At 34.9% G+C, this 16,459-nt stretch overlaps 1 protein-coding gene across 3 annotated transcripts in view; it reads left to right on the top strand.

Moving 5' to 3' along the window:
* Positions 1 to 11,642, top strand: part of CNST (consortin, connexin sorting protein) — a 38,581-nt gene extending 26,939 nt beyond the window's left edge. For 2 of the 3 annotated variants that reach the window (XM_087936695.1, XM_026695443.2), the window contains exons 10-12: positions 1,763 to 2,646; positions 8,111 to 8,246; positions 10,651 to 11,642. In XM_087936695.1, the coding sequence (XP_087792821.1) occupies positions 1,763 to 2,646; positions 8,111 to 8,246; positions 10,651 to 10,853 (1,223 nt within the window). In that variant the 3' untranslated portion in view covers positions 10,854 to 11,642. The remainder of the gene's footprint in view (positions 1 to 1,762; positions 2,647 to 8,110; positions 8,247 to 10,650) is intronic. The other variant, XM_087936704.1, reaches the window with a different exon arrangement.
* Positions 11,643 to 16,459: the final 4,817 nt, after the last annotated feature.

The following is a 16,459-nucleotide window of genomic DNA, read 5'->3' as shown; positions in this document are numbered from 1 at the left end:
TTTTTTAAAAAGAACTTATAATGGTACCACCGGTTGATGAACTGAAAATGGAATATGAAAAATTAAAAGAAAGACAACAAAGTGGCAAGGATTCTTTGGGAGCTGCCTTCCACTTTTTAGAAATGGCGGTTTCTACGTACCAGCAAACACTGGAGGAAGGAGAAGGAGAAGAAGAAGAAGAAAAGGAAGAAGCCATCTTTAATGGACTAAAAAGTTTGATTAAGAAAGAAAATGGGAAGGAAGGAAGGAAAAGGAGAATTTAAGATTTAATAAAACAACCAAGAAAAAGAAAAATAGGATGAAAAGAAGGTACAATGTTAGAAAGCAACTGAAAATAGAATTACAACAGAGAGGGAAACTTAAAAGGGGGAGAGGAGAGGAGGGGCAAAAAGACCAGATTGGAGAAGAAAGGGAGGGAAAAAGAAAAAAAAAAGCCACGGGTTAGGACAAGATTTTTTTAAAAAAGTTTTTTCTTTAGAGATGAAGGATGATAGATAGCTTATAATTAAAGAAGATTCTGCAAGAGTGCATAAGATAGTATTGTAGTATTTGTATTTGGAACAGTTTATTGGAATATTTAATGAAATATTAATGTTTAATAATGAGAACTAGAATTAGAATAGAAATTATATATTTAATTATACTATAAGTTTGTTATTCTTTCATTTTAAGATTTAATATGTAGAAGGTACTAAGCAGAATCAGAATGGAAATTATGTATTATTTTAAGTTTTATTTTAGGAGAAGGCGTCATACTTCAAAAAGCGATTACAGGGAAATTTTTTGGTTAAAGGAAGAGATACATAGATGTTTACTAAAGAACGGACAAAAGACATAAGTATAATGACTTTGAAATAAGATGAAATAAATAAAATATAATTAAGAGAGTGAAAAGATGGGAGAAGTTATATAGAAAATACAAAATGGTTAATAAGATATGAAGGGTATATAAGATGGGCATGAATTTGATTTAGGTCTGTCAAAAAAGATGTAACCTGGGGCCAAGTCACTTTTCAAAGAAGTTTTATGTTTTATGTTTAGTGTGTGGATTATGTTTGATTCTAAATTAATAAAATCTTGGAGAAATGAAATTAAAGGGAGAGAAATTGGGAAAAGATATGTATAAATGATAACTAAGGAGGTTTTTTTTTTTCTCCAATGTTTTGCTTCAAGTGTGATAATGTGGAACCATGTTTTAAAGAATAATGCTTTGTTTGTCTTGTTGAAGTTTATGGGTAGTTCTTGGAAAGGAGGTTATATATGTTTTGTTTGTCTTGAAAAATCAATAAAACTTGTTTAAAAAAAAAAAAAAAAGATGCACAGACAATTCCACCCACTTTTGGGGGTAGAAAAAGTGTGTCTCATACTCCAAAAAATACAGTACTTTTTGACTTCTCTTGCTCTGCCTCTGTTTTTACTTCACAGGCATCCTAATGAGTTTTCTACATATTTCATTTATAAACATTGGTTCAAACATTGGATTCAAACTGTATGTACCAACATTGCACTTCAGGCACAATTTGCATAAACATTAAGATAACACTCCATTTAAAGTTACACTCGGTAATTTTTAATGGGATCTGGCTGTTTTAAATCTTGGTATTAAAATTAATGGATCAGACCATTGCTACCAAGAATAATCTGTTCAAGCATTACTGACAGTGCTATCAGATGTTTTGTTGTTGGTTGTTGTTTTTTCCCCTCAGTGTTTTTGTGCTGAATCACCTCTTAAATGCTTCGACTCTTTTTCCGTTTCATTTAGATACTCAGAGCCAGCCAAGTATTGAAGCAAAGAAACAGAACCATCACAGAGAAGGAGAGAGAGATGAAAGTTTCCAGTCTGAAAGCTGTTGTCTGATTAAGGAAAAAGAAAGACTTCAGCTATCTGCAAGGAAACACCATCTCAAGGAGGAGCTCTGCTGTACTGAATCCACACTGAATCAGCCATTTGTTTTATCCACAGAGACCCTGGACACGCCTTTCTCTCAGTGTTTATCTTTGAGGGATGCTAGTGAACATGACAGCCTGCAGCTAAGGAAAGAACAGTTCTCTCAGGATGGAGCAAAAATAGAAGCAGCAGCTGAAAAGCCTGCAGCGACGTGTTTTAGTGAACCAATGGTAGATGCATTAGTTTGGACAGATGCTGATTATATACCTCCTGATCTTATAGCCACGGATGAAAATATTCCATCCAAAAGAAACTTACTGAGGACAAAAACCTGCTCTAGCTCTGTGGTGATTGCCAGTAGCCAGTTGGAAAGCAACTTAGTAAATCTGCCACAGCAGGAACAGCCTGATTATGAAAATAACAGGAAATCTGTGCAAAACCAAACATCAGGCATTAGTGGGAATGTACAGTTTGACACTGAGATGTCCAAACAGCCTAGAGTTGTATATGAATGGACACAGGAAGAAACAACAGTACTGGAAGAAAAAGGTGAAAGTGAGGAATCAGAAGGCTTCCTTGAACATATTTTAAATGGTACCATAAAAGTTAGAGAGGAGGCTCTTAAATTTCTAGAAGCCCAAGAAAACTCTGAAATTCTTCCACTTGAACAAGCACTTTATTCTTCATCGGAGGATTATTCACCAGATGAAAGCTTTTCTTCACTTGATGAGCTTGCAAAACGAATACAGATTGCTGAGGTAAATACTGAAAAAAAATCTTGTTTTCATGATTCATGATTGCCTTGTATGTATGTATTTATTTTCTTTAGCATGTAAAGCAGTTGAAGAGAAAGTTTATGATACTTACATGACTTTACCAGCATTTAAATATGCACTTTGGAAAAAACAGATTTTCAGTGGATAAAAATGAACTTCTGGATTTACCTGTTAAAATGAGCTGATATGAAGAGTAGGGAACTATGCTGTGTAATTTTGAAGATGGAAATCGTATTAATTATTACTATAACTGCTGTTAAGAAGATCTGAAGTCACTTCTTAAGTATTTTTTCCTTTTTCTCTCATTTTCTTTTGTTTTCAATATTTTTTTTTACCTTTCTTTCTCGTTTTTATTGCCATTCTCTATTGTTCCTGTTAACCTCTAAATTATTTTGTTTTGTTATAACTGCCTGGTGCAGCTACTAGGCTTGATAAATGCCTTATATTGCTTTTCAGAGAATTATATATTAAGACAGAACATGCTATTCTTTCATTGCTGAGTGCTTTTATTGCGGTCACTTCATGTTTTTGGAAATGCTAATTGTATCTTATGAAGTCAGCCATAGAAAATTACAGTTTAGGGTTGATGCATTGATCTGTAAAAATTGGAAAGAAAAACATCAATTTTTCTATCAAAATCGTTTTGAAGGCATTCAGCTGTTTTTCTAACAACAATAACAACAACAGTAATGCTTTGTTTCATTTGACTTATTCATTGGGCTTTTCCCTAGGGTCACTGGTTTGTCTGTTTACTTATTGCAATTATTCTTAACGCCACAAATAAATTGCTGTCTTCCTACCAGTAAAATAAATGTATGTAAGCAGAATTTAGAATGAAGAACGTCTCTTTTTTAAAACTTTAACCCTGTTTTTCTTGTAAAGATGAACTTGTAACTATGAGAGTATGTATTTCAAAGCGTTGAAAGTACTTGTGGTATTATTAACAGATGGATGGGTCCTAGCACTATGTGAGAGAGCGTAATGAATGAATATATATAGCAAAATACATAGATGTTCCCAAATCTTGGATGGGGAAAAAGAATACCAGATAATATTTCCAACCACTTGGTATAATGTGCATTGTAATTGCTAAAGTTTGAGTAAAACCAAGGTGGCTTATTCTGAATTTTAAAACTAAGATTCTATTGTTTAAAAAAAATCTAGCAAATATTATGATTTCCTTAAGAAAAATGAAGAAGTCCCTATCAGCCTTCTGAAAAGTTCTTTTAAATGGATTGTATGTAAAACTCCTGATTTCACTCTTCTACTTTTCAATGCTGTTTTTTTACATTCTCAATGCTTTTGAGAAACTTTAACTTGCTGAAACCATGTTGTAACAATTCTAGCCACATTACAATCTTTTTACTTGTGTGTTTTTCTCACTTTCCCATCTTGTGTTTACTGTAAGTGTAAGAGTTGATGATACAATGCTCTTATGGGAGATCTTATGTAATTCGTAGCTCTGTGTTGCTGTTGTTTGAGCACTGAATTTATCACAGGGAGACATTGGTCTTTAAAGAGGGCACAGAATGTACCTTGCATCATTCAACAGCAATCTGCAGGCCAAATATGGAATAATATGAGCTGTCTCTAGAGGGAGCTTGCTCCTCTGGCTCTGTCAGCTGGAAAATGAACTTTAAAGAGATGTAAAATATGGAAAAGCAAAGGGGATGGGATGCCGTTTTTGAATGTTCATTAGAGTAGAACTATAGTGGCTTACTGTGCAAAATTAAATGGATGTGAATGTTGGATAATATAAAAATGTATGTTGATTTCCTAAAATTGAGGACTTAGTATTCTGGGACACTTACTGAGCTGTACTACAACAAGCAAGTCCATTGCTTATCAACAGAGCCACTGCTGATCCAAATCTCTTCCTTATCTTCCTCATTGTTGATTGGTTCTTTCTCCAGACATACGGGGGTCCTTGACTTACCCTCATTCAGTTTCCGTTCAAAATTACAACAGCACTGAAAAAAATGACTTATGACCATTTTTCACAGTTGCAACCTTTGAAGGATCCCCATGAGCATGTGATCAAAATTCAGATGCTTAGCAACTGGTTCATACTTATGACTGTTGCTGTGTCCCAAAGTGATATGATCCCCTTTTGCAGCCTTCTGACTAGCAAAGTCAAGGGGGAAGCCAGATTCACTTAACAACCAGGTTACTAACTTATCAGTTGCAGTGATTCACTTAACAATTGTGGCAAGCAAGGTCGTAAAATGGGACAAAATGTAAAATGTCTTACTTAACAAGAGAAATTTTGGGCTCAATTCTGGACATAAGTCAAGGACTGCCTGTATCTGTCCTGATGAAAAACTGAAGGAATAATAGTTTCCATTTATTTTGCCCTTTCTTCTAAGCAACCCTGTGGATTCTCCCTAGAGGGAGACAGATCATGGAGAAATGTGTAATCTCTGTTTCAAAAAGGAGAGTTGAATTTTAATATTGCAATTAGGAACGCCAATAAAAAATGTACTGACATGTTGACAGGAATCTAATATTTGATCCACGCCTTGGTGTCTGGTTTGTTTTGCTTAATATACTATTGAGTTGGGCATAAAGCACTGAAATATTTTCTCTTAAAATTATAGTAAAACGTGACACAATATTTCAATCAGCTATCTATAAAAAATTGATTCATGTCCATATTTTGCATAAAAACACATCTTGGCATGAAGAGAAACAGCAGAACGGATGCCCCAATTCATAGCTATGCATTAAAAAATATTTCAGAAAGATAGCCTAAGCCAATGTCTAGTTATGCCCAGATTTTATACATTATTCAAAGTTTTTGTGTGCCATCCTCAACCCTCCTACCAAAATGTCCTTAATGTTATAGTACATATGTTACTATGCCACCAAATGTCAGCAATTACAGCCATTAAATTTCATTTGATTTTGGAGATATCACTTCCATCTACTATAAATCAGGATTTTCAGTTGCCAGAATTCAGCAGTGTGTTTACAGTTAAACTTGCCCAATATTAGTCTTTTTAAGAGAGATATATTTTCTTGCTTCCTTTGTACTATTATGAATAGAATAGAATAGAAAAGAATAGAATAGAATAGAATTCTTTATTGGCCAAGTGTGATTGGACACACAAGTAATTTGTCTTGGTGCAAATGCTCTCAGTGTACATAAAAGAAAAGATACATTCGTCAAGAGTCAAGAATCATAAGGTACAACACTTAATGATAATCAGAGGGTACAATAAGCAATCGAATCATAGTAGGAAACAGTCACTATAAATCGTAGGGATACAAGCGACAAAAAGTTACAGTCCTACAATCACAAGTGGGAGGGGATGGGTGAAAGGAAGGATGGGAGGATTAATAGTTATAGTAATGCAGACTTAGTAAATAGTTTGACAGTGTTTAGGGAATTATTTGTTTAGCAGAGTGATGGTGTTTGGGGAAGATGTTCTTGTGTCTAGTTGTTCTGGTGTGCAGTGGTCTATAGTTTTGAAGGTAGGAGTTGAAACAGTTTATGTCCAGGATGTGAGGGGTCTGTAAATATTTTCAGCCCTCTTTTTGACTTGTGTAATATACAGGTCCTCAATTGAAGGCAGGTTGGTAGTAATTGTTTTTTCTGCAGTCCTAATTACTCTCTGAGTCAGAGGGACTTACGGTAATGGGAAGATACAGAGTAAAAACATAACACTGAAGTCAATACTTTTAAAGTCAGAATTAAAATCAGTATAATTAAAATCACATAATGGGTAAAAGCTTGGTTGTCTTTAGTTCCTTGTGATACCCTATTTCTAACACCCAGACGCCTTTGTATATCCTTTCTGCAATGGAATACTCAGCCTCCAGGGGCATTGTGTATTCTAAAAGCTGAACCCCACAGAGAAAACACCTGCAAAGGCATTAAAATGGTGGGAAAGAAAGGGATTCACAAAGTGCTACTTATAAGTGACTGTCATAATAAATTTGAAAAAGAACTTTCTATTTCTTAGTTCTGCTGAAGGTGATTACTATAGGATATTTCAATACCTTAATGATCTTTAAGAAGTTAGAAAGGAAAGTTGAATATATGTAATTGTTTTATATTTAAATCTGGAATTATTTGTATTTTCAAATATTTTGAATTAAAAAGATAATAAGTTCAAGTATTATCGATGTGACTTACATATCAGTATAGCTGGATGAGAATTTTTTGATAGATTGGGCATACCACACTAATCTTTAGGATTGTAACTGCTCCATAACATTTAATGAGTTTTTGACCTTGAGAAAATTCTCATACCTGACTACTTCAATTCTTACTGTTGTCTATGGCATTGCTGCATGTGCATTTCACATTTCATATCAAACATGTGCAGGGTCATTGCCAATATTTAAGAGTAATGGGAGTACTGAAGCTGAAATTGAATTTTTAGATTAATGGATGCCATATAGCTGCTTGCTTGGAATGTATGTGCATTGTAAGCTCCTGAATAGCAATAGCATTAAGACTTATATACCACTTCACATTACTTTATAGTCCTCTCTAAGCGGTTTACAGAGTCAGCATATTACCCCCAACTATCTAGATCCTCATTTTGCTGACCTTGGAAGGATGGAAAGCTGAGTCAATCTTGAGCCAGTCAGGATCAAACTGCTGGCAGTTGGCAAAATTAGTCTGCAATACTGCATCCTTTTTATGTATATAACAGTTCAGTGCAGGTTGCAGTTCACTTATTATAGATTGTGTTGCAATATAATTTAGTTCAAAAAGCATTGATCAAAGCTATCTTCTTTTTTTATTTGACAATATAAAAGTACAATAACTGAAATATGGCCATACCATAGATTGGCTGCCTTGAAAAATTAAATAATTCATAGAGAAGTAATGGCTCTACTAATATAGGTGAAATTATCCTTTGCAGATAGAAGCTACTAAGAATTCTACTTTAAGTACCTATGCTTTTAGCAATTCACTTTCTTATTGATTTCATATTTTAAGAGCTTTTATGTTTTAAGATGCTTATTTGTGGAATTCAGACTACTGTTTGGAGTAAAATATAAACTTTTATAGCTACACTGCAGAAATGTGTCTTATCATTCTATGTTTGGTTTTATCATTATACCAGATTTATTCTCAATTGCATGTCCAACATCCAAATAAGGAAATACTTGAGCTACTTTTATCCATAATAGCATCTAGTTTCTATCCAAATAGAACCAAGGGAGAACATTATGTTGTAGGATATTAATAGAACCTTTGATATTTGATATTTAATAGTATTTTAAAGTCAAATCTCTTAAATATCTTATAAAATAATTATGTTTGCAACTAATAATCTTCAATAATTGTGAAGATTAAAATCAAGAGTTAAAATATCTCAAAGATAATGTGTAAGATTCTGTAATATATAAGCACACTATGTATACATAGCAAATGAAACAAACTCTTAATACTGTGTTTTATAACAGTCTATTTTATCATTCTTGTTAGACTGTTCCTGCAGAGGGGCTTGTATCTATATTGAAAAAAAGAGATGACAGTGAAGAAAAAAGATTGGCTCAAATCCAGCTGAAACAATCAAAAAGAAGAGTGAGATTCCAAGAAATGGAAGAAACATTAGAACAAGGTACTTTCTCCTCACTAATTTTAACTACAGAATTGCACAATCACACGAAATATAAAACCCTAAATATTCAAGTTACATATATGTGCCACATCTGCTAATATCCAAGAGAAAGGATTGAGGAAGGTAGGTTGCTCTCAACTATAGGTAATATACTTTCATGCAAACATTGTGTTGCATTGTTTTGTGGGAGATAGGTCATCTCATGAGCCCTGCCCTTTTTGAGATGGTGGCTACATGGCCACATTCACAAAATGTTTGCAATGAAAGGGATCAGATAAAACTTTGGCTTAGCTCAAGTGTAGAGTCTTAGACTTTGACACCCCAAAGGATAGGTCTTCAGTATCATGAGCTCCTAAGTACTCGTTTTCTTATATCTTGATATTTTTATCTTATCATTTATGCACCATATGGAAGAGGATTTACATTGTAGTGATTTGATGCCCTGCCCTCATTGGTTGCTTCAGGAAAAGATAACATTCCTTATCAGCGTCACCTTTGCATGTGCTGGGACACATGACTGAGTTTGTGACCCAAGAATTACTAGACTGTTCCATATACCACATGTGATCCTTTGATCTAACTGAATCATTTATTACTAAGCTTTTCCACCTGTTGTTGATTGCCTTGTTCTAGAATTTTCCACAAATCTAATTTGTCACCAGAATCTTGGCATCCTCTGCAGCATTTTTTTATTTTCTGCCAAGTTTGATTTACATATCTCTTAATAGGCTTTTTATTCTCTTTAATCATTGCACAATGTCATTAATATATATTCTATTATCCTGTTTTATGAATAGGGCAGGCAGGCAGTGGAGGAGAGGGGAAAGGGAAAGGAAGGAAAAAGGAAAGGAAAGGAATTCTATGCTAACAACAATAACACAACCCTATGCTTGGCTATTCAGCAATATGTGTGTTTCATAATCCTTATTGCCAGTTAAGATTGTACTAATTTTGTAGGGGACAGATAGAAAATATCTATAAATAGAAGGCAAAATCAAAAGTCAAATCAGAGAACCTATTAGCATGGGTGGTTGTATTGATTTTGAGGTGCTGCCATTATTCTCAGCTCTTATTTTTGGCTGGGTGTGTTATTTATGTTTTTAATTATTGGTCATATTTTTATTTTGTTTTATTTTGACCCAGAGTCATGTATATAAGTTGGGTGGACATATACATTTATTAAATAAATAAAATAAAATGTTCTTATGCAGTATTTCTAATGCAGCTGGTGGGGATGTTATCTTATATCAAAATATTACAGATTCTCTCATAAATTCAATCCCACAGTAGTGTATAACTTCACTATTAAAAAGGTCAGTAAATTAAACAGCCCATTCATAGAATCAAAAATATTTGTGTTGAGTTACTATGTTGGGGAAAAGCTAGCATAAAAATACATGGATTTTATTTTTCCATCCATGAATGAATGGAATAAAATTATACAGGCATTGTTCGCTTAAAAGGGGTAATTGGGATGTCACTAAGCAGTGCAATTGGAAAGTGTGACATTGTGACCACATTGCTTAGTGCGAGCAGTTCTGATGCTTATGGTTGCCATTGTTAAGCAATTCCATACTGTTATTAAAAGAGTTGTGGTGGTGCAGTGGTTAGAGTGCAGGATTGCAGGCTAATTTTGCTGACTGCCAGGAGTTTGATCCTCGGCTCAAGGCTGTTTCAGCCTTCCATCCTTCCGAGGTTGGTAAAATGAGGACCCAGATTGTTGAGGGTAATATGCTAACTCTGTAAACTGCTTAGGGAGAGTTGTAATGCATTATGAAGTGGTATATAAATCTAAGTGCTATTGCTAAGAGCTATTAAGTGGATTAAGCTATTAGCAACCTTCTACTGACTTCTCCACTGACTTTCCTGTCAGAAGCTGGTAGCCACGGTCACAAATGGCAATCGCATGATTGCGGGATGCTGCAAAATTGTAATCACCAGCTGGTCCCATAGCAGCCAGATCAAGATCACATGACCCTGTGGACTCTGCAAACTCTGAGACCCAATTATAAGGGCCACTCATTCAGTACCATCATTAGTTTAGATCAGAAGCCTCCAAACCCAGCAACTTTAAGACTTGTGGACTTCAACTCCCAGAATTCTCCAGCCAGCTATGCTACTATAGGAGACTACCTATAGAAGCAAGTTGTAAATACAAACAAATATTTAATTGTGCACATTTTCTTCTGCGAAAGCAAAAGAAGGAAGCTTATTGCCTAAATCTTTCTTTGGTCCAATACTGACATTTGTCTTTAGCTTTGCCCTGTCTTAGTAGAGAAAGTTGCTGGTTCTGGGCATTTATTTGGCTATTTCAGTGTTGGGAAATGTATACAGTACAGGTAAGTAAAGTATTTCAGTTATCTGCCATTCTATTCACTCTGTGCCAACTATCTTCTTTTTACAGAGGACGTTGGGGCTGGCTCCTGCATTTTGCTGATCTTACTGTGCATAGTAACTGTCTTCCTTAGTATTGGAGGAACAGCATTATACTGTACACTTGGCAACACAGAATCTGCAGTCTGTACTGACTTTACTGCCAATGTGGATTTTTACCGCAACCAGATACAGAAGGGTATAGAAGAACTTAAACACTGGATAATTTTATAATAAAAGAAGAGATATGAACATATACTAATATTTTGCTGTTGCAAGAAGAAAGAAAAATAGTTCAAGCTTTGAATAATTTGGCACTTTCAGAAGAAGTAACATGGCAGAGGAAGCATCTGTGTTTTGTACATAGGAGTTCATGTCCAGTAATTGGAGTCCTAGAGTTATTGATCAACTTTCAAGAGGTAGCATAAGAAACTGTCCTAATGTTCTCCTTTTGAAATGCTCAGAACAATCTTCTGTTTACCAACTTAGAAAAGAAAAAAAAAGTTCATCTTTCCTAAAATTTCCAATCCTCATACAGTCATGTGCAATCTCTGTAAATTTTAATACAAAGCCGCTGATTTTCCCTACATCATAATGCAAAGATACTGTCTCCAATTATCATGCAATAAGTTCATATTTAATGGAAACAAACCTTATTTGGGAATCGTGTATTTTATGTTTTTAATTATTTCAACGAATTGTAATAATTTGGATGTGACAGTGGTACAAATAGTAGCCTTCTCCAATTAAATGTTATTTAATTGTGCAACATTTTAAAATGTAGCAGTTGTAATAAGTGATGCTTTCATTATTTTCATATACAGTCTTGGAAAACACGCAGAGAGTTTTAGTAATAGATTCCTTAAAATGGATTTATAAAACAGCTTCTCTATATAAAACCAAATATAAAATATGGCTCATTTCAGTGCCAGTAATAGCCATTCAGGGTTAGCTTGAATAAGGTAGCATCCAGATTGAATAAATAAATAAATAAATAATGATTCATTTTTTTAAAAAAAAAAAGGGTTCACTTTGCACATTTATTTTTTTAGATACATTTTTGTGGTGTTGTGAGTGTACATCTAACACTGTAAAGTGGAACACAATATACTTACAAGCACTGACATAAAACTTTCTAACTTGACAGAAACATTTATTTCTTGAGTGTGATCCTAGTAACAGAAGTAGGTTTATCTCTTGAGTGTGATTCTAGTAACAGAAGTAGGTTTCTTCTCTATTACAAGCCAAAATGGGCCTTGGACAACGTTAAATCCTCTTTTGATTTTATTAAAACTACTGGTTTCTACTTCTCCAAATTATGAAGAAAAAAACAAACTGAAAAACTATATCTTTAGAACAGGGGTCTCCCACCTTGGCCACTTTAAGACTTGTGAACTTCAACTCCCAGAATTCCCCAGACAGCATGGCTGGCTGAGGAATTCTGGAAGTTGAAGTCCTCAAGTTGCGAAGTTTGGAGGCCCTTGCCCTAGAATGAAGGTATCCGACATGCATTGCACTTTCTTTATTTGAATATTGTGAGCCTCCCTGAATCACTGAAAGTCGGGTGGCAGATGAAAGTTTAATTTATTTGGGTAAGTTGCACAATCAGCCAGATATTTAGACAGAATTTGGCTTCTTTTTCTTTTTTTTACTTTTACTCCTTCCAAGAATTTCGGAGAGGCAGATGTTGATTAATATTATTATTAAGGTATCATCACATGATATAAACTGAACTAAAGCTGCCTTTTGCAACTGACTGGTGTGATTTTTGTCAATGCTGATGTTGTTGATTGGTGCTTCAGAAATTTTGGGACTGCACTCAGGATACCTGCCTATCATTGCTTTCTTTCATCACCGTTGATCTGCTTCTATTTGCAGGCTTTCATATTTCGTGATTCCCCCACCCCCCCACCCCCAGTTCTTTCTCTTCTATGCTGCTGTCTCCAGGTACTTCAGTGTTTACAGTCTAGACCTTTTTTGTCTTTCCTATCTACAGTTGTTAAATCTGGGTGTTATCAAGCAGAGGCTTGACTGCCTGAATTCCCAAGTTCTTGTTTGCAGGCAAGTGGTCATTCTTGCAGGTATTCAATGCATCATTTTTACTTTGTCATATTGCTGTTTGTAATCAGTTTGCAATATTCTTGCAATAGGAGCCCACTGTTTCTTCAGCTTCTTTGCAGGGAAGGCATTTGCAATCTGTTGCTATCTGACTTTATATGCATTTGTTCTTAAGATGTGGTCTTGTGCAGCCAAAATTAGTTCTTCTGTCTCTTTCTTCAGCTTTCCTGTTCTTAGCCATTGCCAGGTCTTGTTATCTGATCTGCCTGCTGGTTTTTTTTTAATGTACATCTAGTCCTCAACTTACGACCACAACTGAGCCCAAAATTTATGTCGCTAAGTGAGAAATTTATTAAGTGAGTTTTATGACTTTTATTGCCACATTTGTTAAGTGAATCACTACATTTGTTAAATTAGTAACCCAGTTGTTAAGTGAAACTGGTTTCCCTATTGACTCTGCTTGTCAGAAGGTGGCAAAAGAGGATCAAATGATCCAGGGACAGCGCAACTATCATAAATGTGAATCAGTTGTCCAGCAGCTGAATGTAGATGCTACAACGGTCCTAAGTCTGAAAAATGGTCATAAGTCATTTTTTTCAGGGCCGTTGTAACATCGAATGGTCACCAAGTAAACTGACTACCTGTACTGGCCATATATTACTTTGTCTTGCCATGTCTAGTCTAGTCTAGTCTTTATTTGGCCTTTCCTACAGGGCAGTTTGATAGCTTTTGATATTCAGTAAGCCTTCATAGTGTGCTAGCATCTTCTTCACTGGCCTTCCGATATTCTTCCAAGCCTTTTCTTCTTCTTCAATTATCTGGTGTATCTATGCCCACCTATGCTCCTTGGAAAATAGGGTCTGTCAATGCCACTGCATCGATGAAGGGCATGATTCATTATCATTTTTCTGGTCTTTCTATCCAGGGTTTCTAGTTAACTTTAAATCCAGTCCATTAATCCATTGCAATCTAATCCACTGTATATCCGATGACTAGAGTTATCCAGGGGTTAATCACTAATAGTATTTCTGCCATTTTGTTTGGGTTTTAAAATTTTCTTCACTCTTCTGATATCTTTAGTACTAACCTTTTTTTATTTCAGTGTGCTTGCTGTTGTTAGCCTGAAAGATACCCAAGTATTTATAATAATCCCCATCCAGATTCCTAATGTTATTGCCATCTTAATTCCTTCAGTCTTCACTGTTTTCCCCATTGATCATAAGGGTGGCATATTGGTCCAGTTCAAACTCCATTGCAATATCTTGACTTTACATTTGGATGACATTGAGCATTGATTCCATTTCTGATTGTATTTTTCCCTAAAGCTTTCCATGTAAGGGAGGTTGGATAACCTGGTGGATGTTTTTGGTGTTTGATAGGCATGGCCTGACTTGCTACATGCTACAGAGCTACTCCATTAATTACCCTTACAATGCAAATATAGGTCCCAATAATGTCACTTATGTATGAAAACTACATAAATTTGCTAATCGTTCAGTATGGTTATCTGCTCCCATTATCCATAGAATTAATAACAGAGCTGCTGTGCAAATTAATATATAGGCACAAATCATGCAGCAGAAATGGTAATATTGAGAAAGTAACTTCAATTTCATCAAGTATTATTTTAATATTTTCAACTAAATAATTAGCTGGGTTTTGTTACAAAGTAATATCTACAGTTAATCAGAGGTTCTGCAGGTTGTAGTTTGAATTTCCTCAATCTATGTCATTTTTTTTTCTGGTATGTGGGCCAATTGTACAAAATTTATACAAAGGAACAGACAAAACTATCATTTTGTTTACTATAAATAAACTTAGAAGTAATAAAGAATGTTCCTCGCATTAAGTAAAAGATACCCTTTTAAAATTATTTGCCATGAATAAGTTATCCCGAACTTTAAGGCTGCCATGGGAAAATATGCTATACATAGAGATCTAGGCAACATGATCTAATAAAAAAAATTCATTGCCTTCATTAGAATCTAGAATCGAAGGAAAAAACAAAACAAATAGGAACATGCATTTCAATCTGGAATTGGCAATACATGAAAAATCTTGCAAAAATAAATGCTTTTTTATATTTCTACTAGTTTATTACCACTGCGGTTTGTGTGAGCCCTTTAAGGTAGACCAGATTAGATCAGAATTGCGAATATTAATACTACTTTTAATATAAGATTGCAGTAATGAAATCTTGCAAGTACATATGTGCTTCCACCCTCCCTTCTTTAAAGGGGGATTAGGGAGGGTCATTTCTGAGGTGCTTTCCCAAATGCTGTTTCTATCCTAGATTGAGATTTATTTTATCTGACTGCTGACTCGTCCTCCTGTTCCCCAATATTATTTCTTCTGCCAATTAGTTTCAAATCTTAGAACTGTTAAAATTGGCAAAACAACTTGGGGCTATTAAGATATAATTTATAAGAAATCATATCAATCAGATCTGACTTCAGGTAGTCTTGTGTTAGCAACTACAGCTGGCATCAGGAATTCTGCCACTAGCACATGGTTGCTAAGGGAAAATAATCTGTCTGTGACTTATAACTTCTTTTCCATGTTTTCCATTAATTTTACTTGTCTCAAACTGGTAGGAAAGCATGCAAATCAGGGGACAATGGGATGCTGCAACAGTCATAAAATGCAACAGTTGTAAAGTGCCTGAATGTCAGTCATGTGACCATGGGACGCAGCAAAGGTTGTACGTGCATTTTCGCCATAGCTTCAAATTATTGCTAAGTGAGGCAGTCAGTAACTGAGTACTACTTGTAAATTTTTGTCTTTTTTCAGTTTATTGTGCCGTATAATAAATCTAGAAATCGTTATGATCTGCCTGCCAACCTTAAATCATACTCCAGAAATCCAGTCTGTAAAGGTTGTGTAATTCAGCAGAAGCCTAACAATGAATGAGAGAGAAACAAAAAATGATCATGCTTTCTTCAGTGCTTTGCAGTTCTAATTAGCCAAAGATTATCTTTTAATAAAAAAATATAATTTAATATTAATGATTTTGTGAAGCCAACTTTCACTAAATGTTGAATAAGCTTTATTTAAACCCAATGAGAGGAGAAAATTATGTGAAAGTTAGACAGGAATATGTTAATATATATGTATGTTAACATATTAACATATATATTAACATATTAATAGCCGCTGTAGCACAGTGGTTAGAATGCAGTACTGCAGGCTACTTCTGCTGATCACTGGCTGCCAGGAGTTTGGCACTTTGGATCTCACCTGCTCAAGGTTGATTCAACCTTCCATCCTTCCGAGATCAGTAAAATGAGGTCCCAGATTGTTGGGGGCAATAGGCTAATTCTATGAACCAATTAGAGAGGGCTGGAAAGTACTGTGAAACGGTATATAAGACTTAAGTGCTATTGCTATTAATATAAAAATTAAGAGTGCTAAAAGTCCTCCATGTGTATCCATGATATCATTAGTAAAAGGCCAGCTAAAATTACCTTTATGTTTATCAAGATATTTAAATGAAGTTGGTGAGAATGTGAGGTGCTTATTAATCGCTGCTAGTTTGTCCCACATATTTTATTAATAGAGCCAAAAGCACCTTCCAAATCCACCATACTAGTGAGAATTAGAAAATAGCCAAAAGTAACATCTCTGTTCTTAAAACCTATTTGTTCATTGTAAGTAAAAAAGCTTTTCTTGAGTCTTCCAGCTTCTCCAGCAGTAAACATGAATGCAGCCTGGTTGGCATAACTAGTAGATAAATTGGGCAATATTTATTTGGATTTTGTTCATCGTCTGTTTTGTAAATAGAG

The sequence above is a fragment of the Pseudonaja textilis genome, chromosome 1 (genome assembly GCF_049901715.1).
Source record: "Pseudonaja textilis isolate UNSWEBS1 chromosome 1, rPseTex1.2, whole genome shotgun sequence".
In the NCBI taxonomy this organism is placed as follows: Eukaryota; Metazoa; Chordata; class Lepidosauria; order Squamata; family Elapidae; genus Pseudonaja; species Pseudonaja textilis.
The sequence above is the reverse complement of the archived record's forward strand: the minus strand, read 5'-3'. Positions and strand labels throughout refer to the sequence as shown.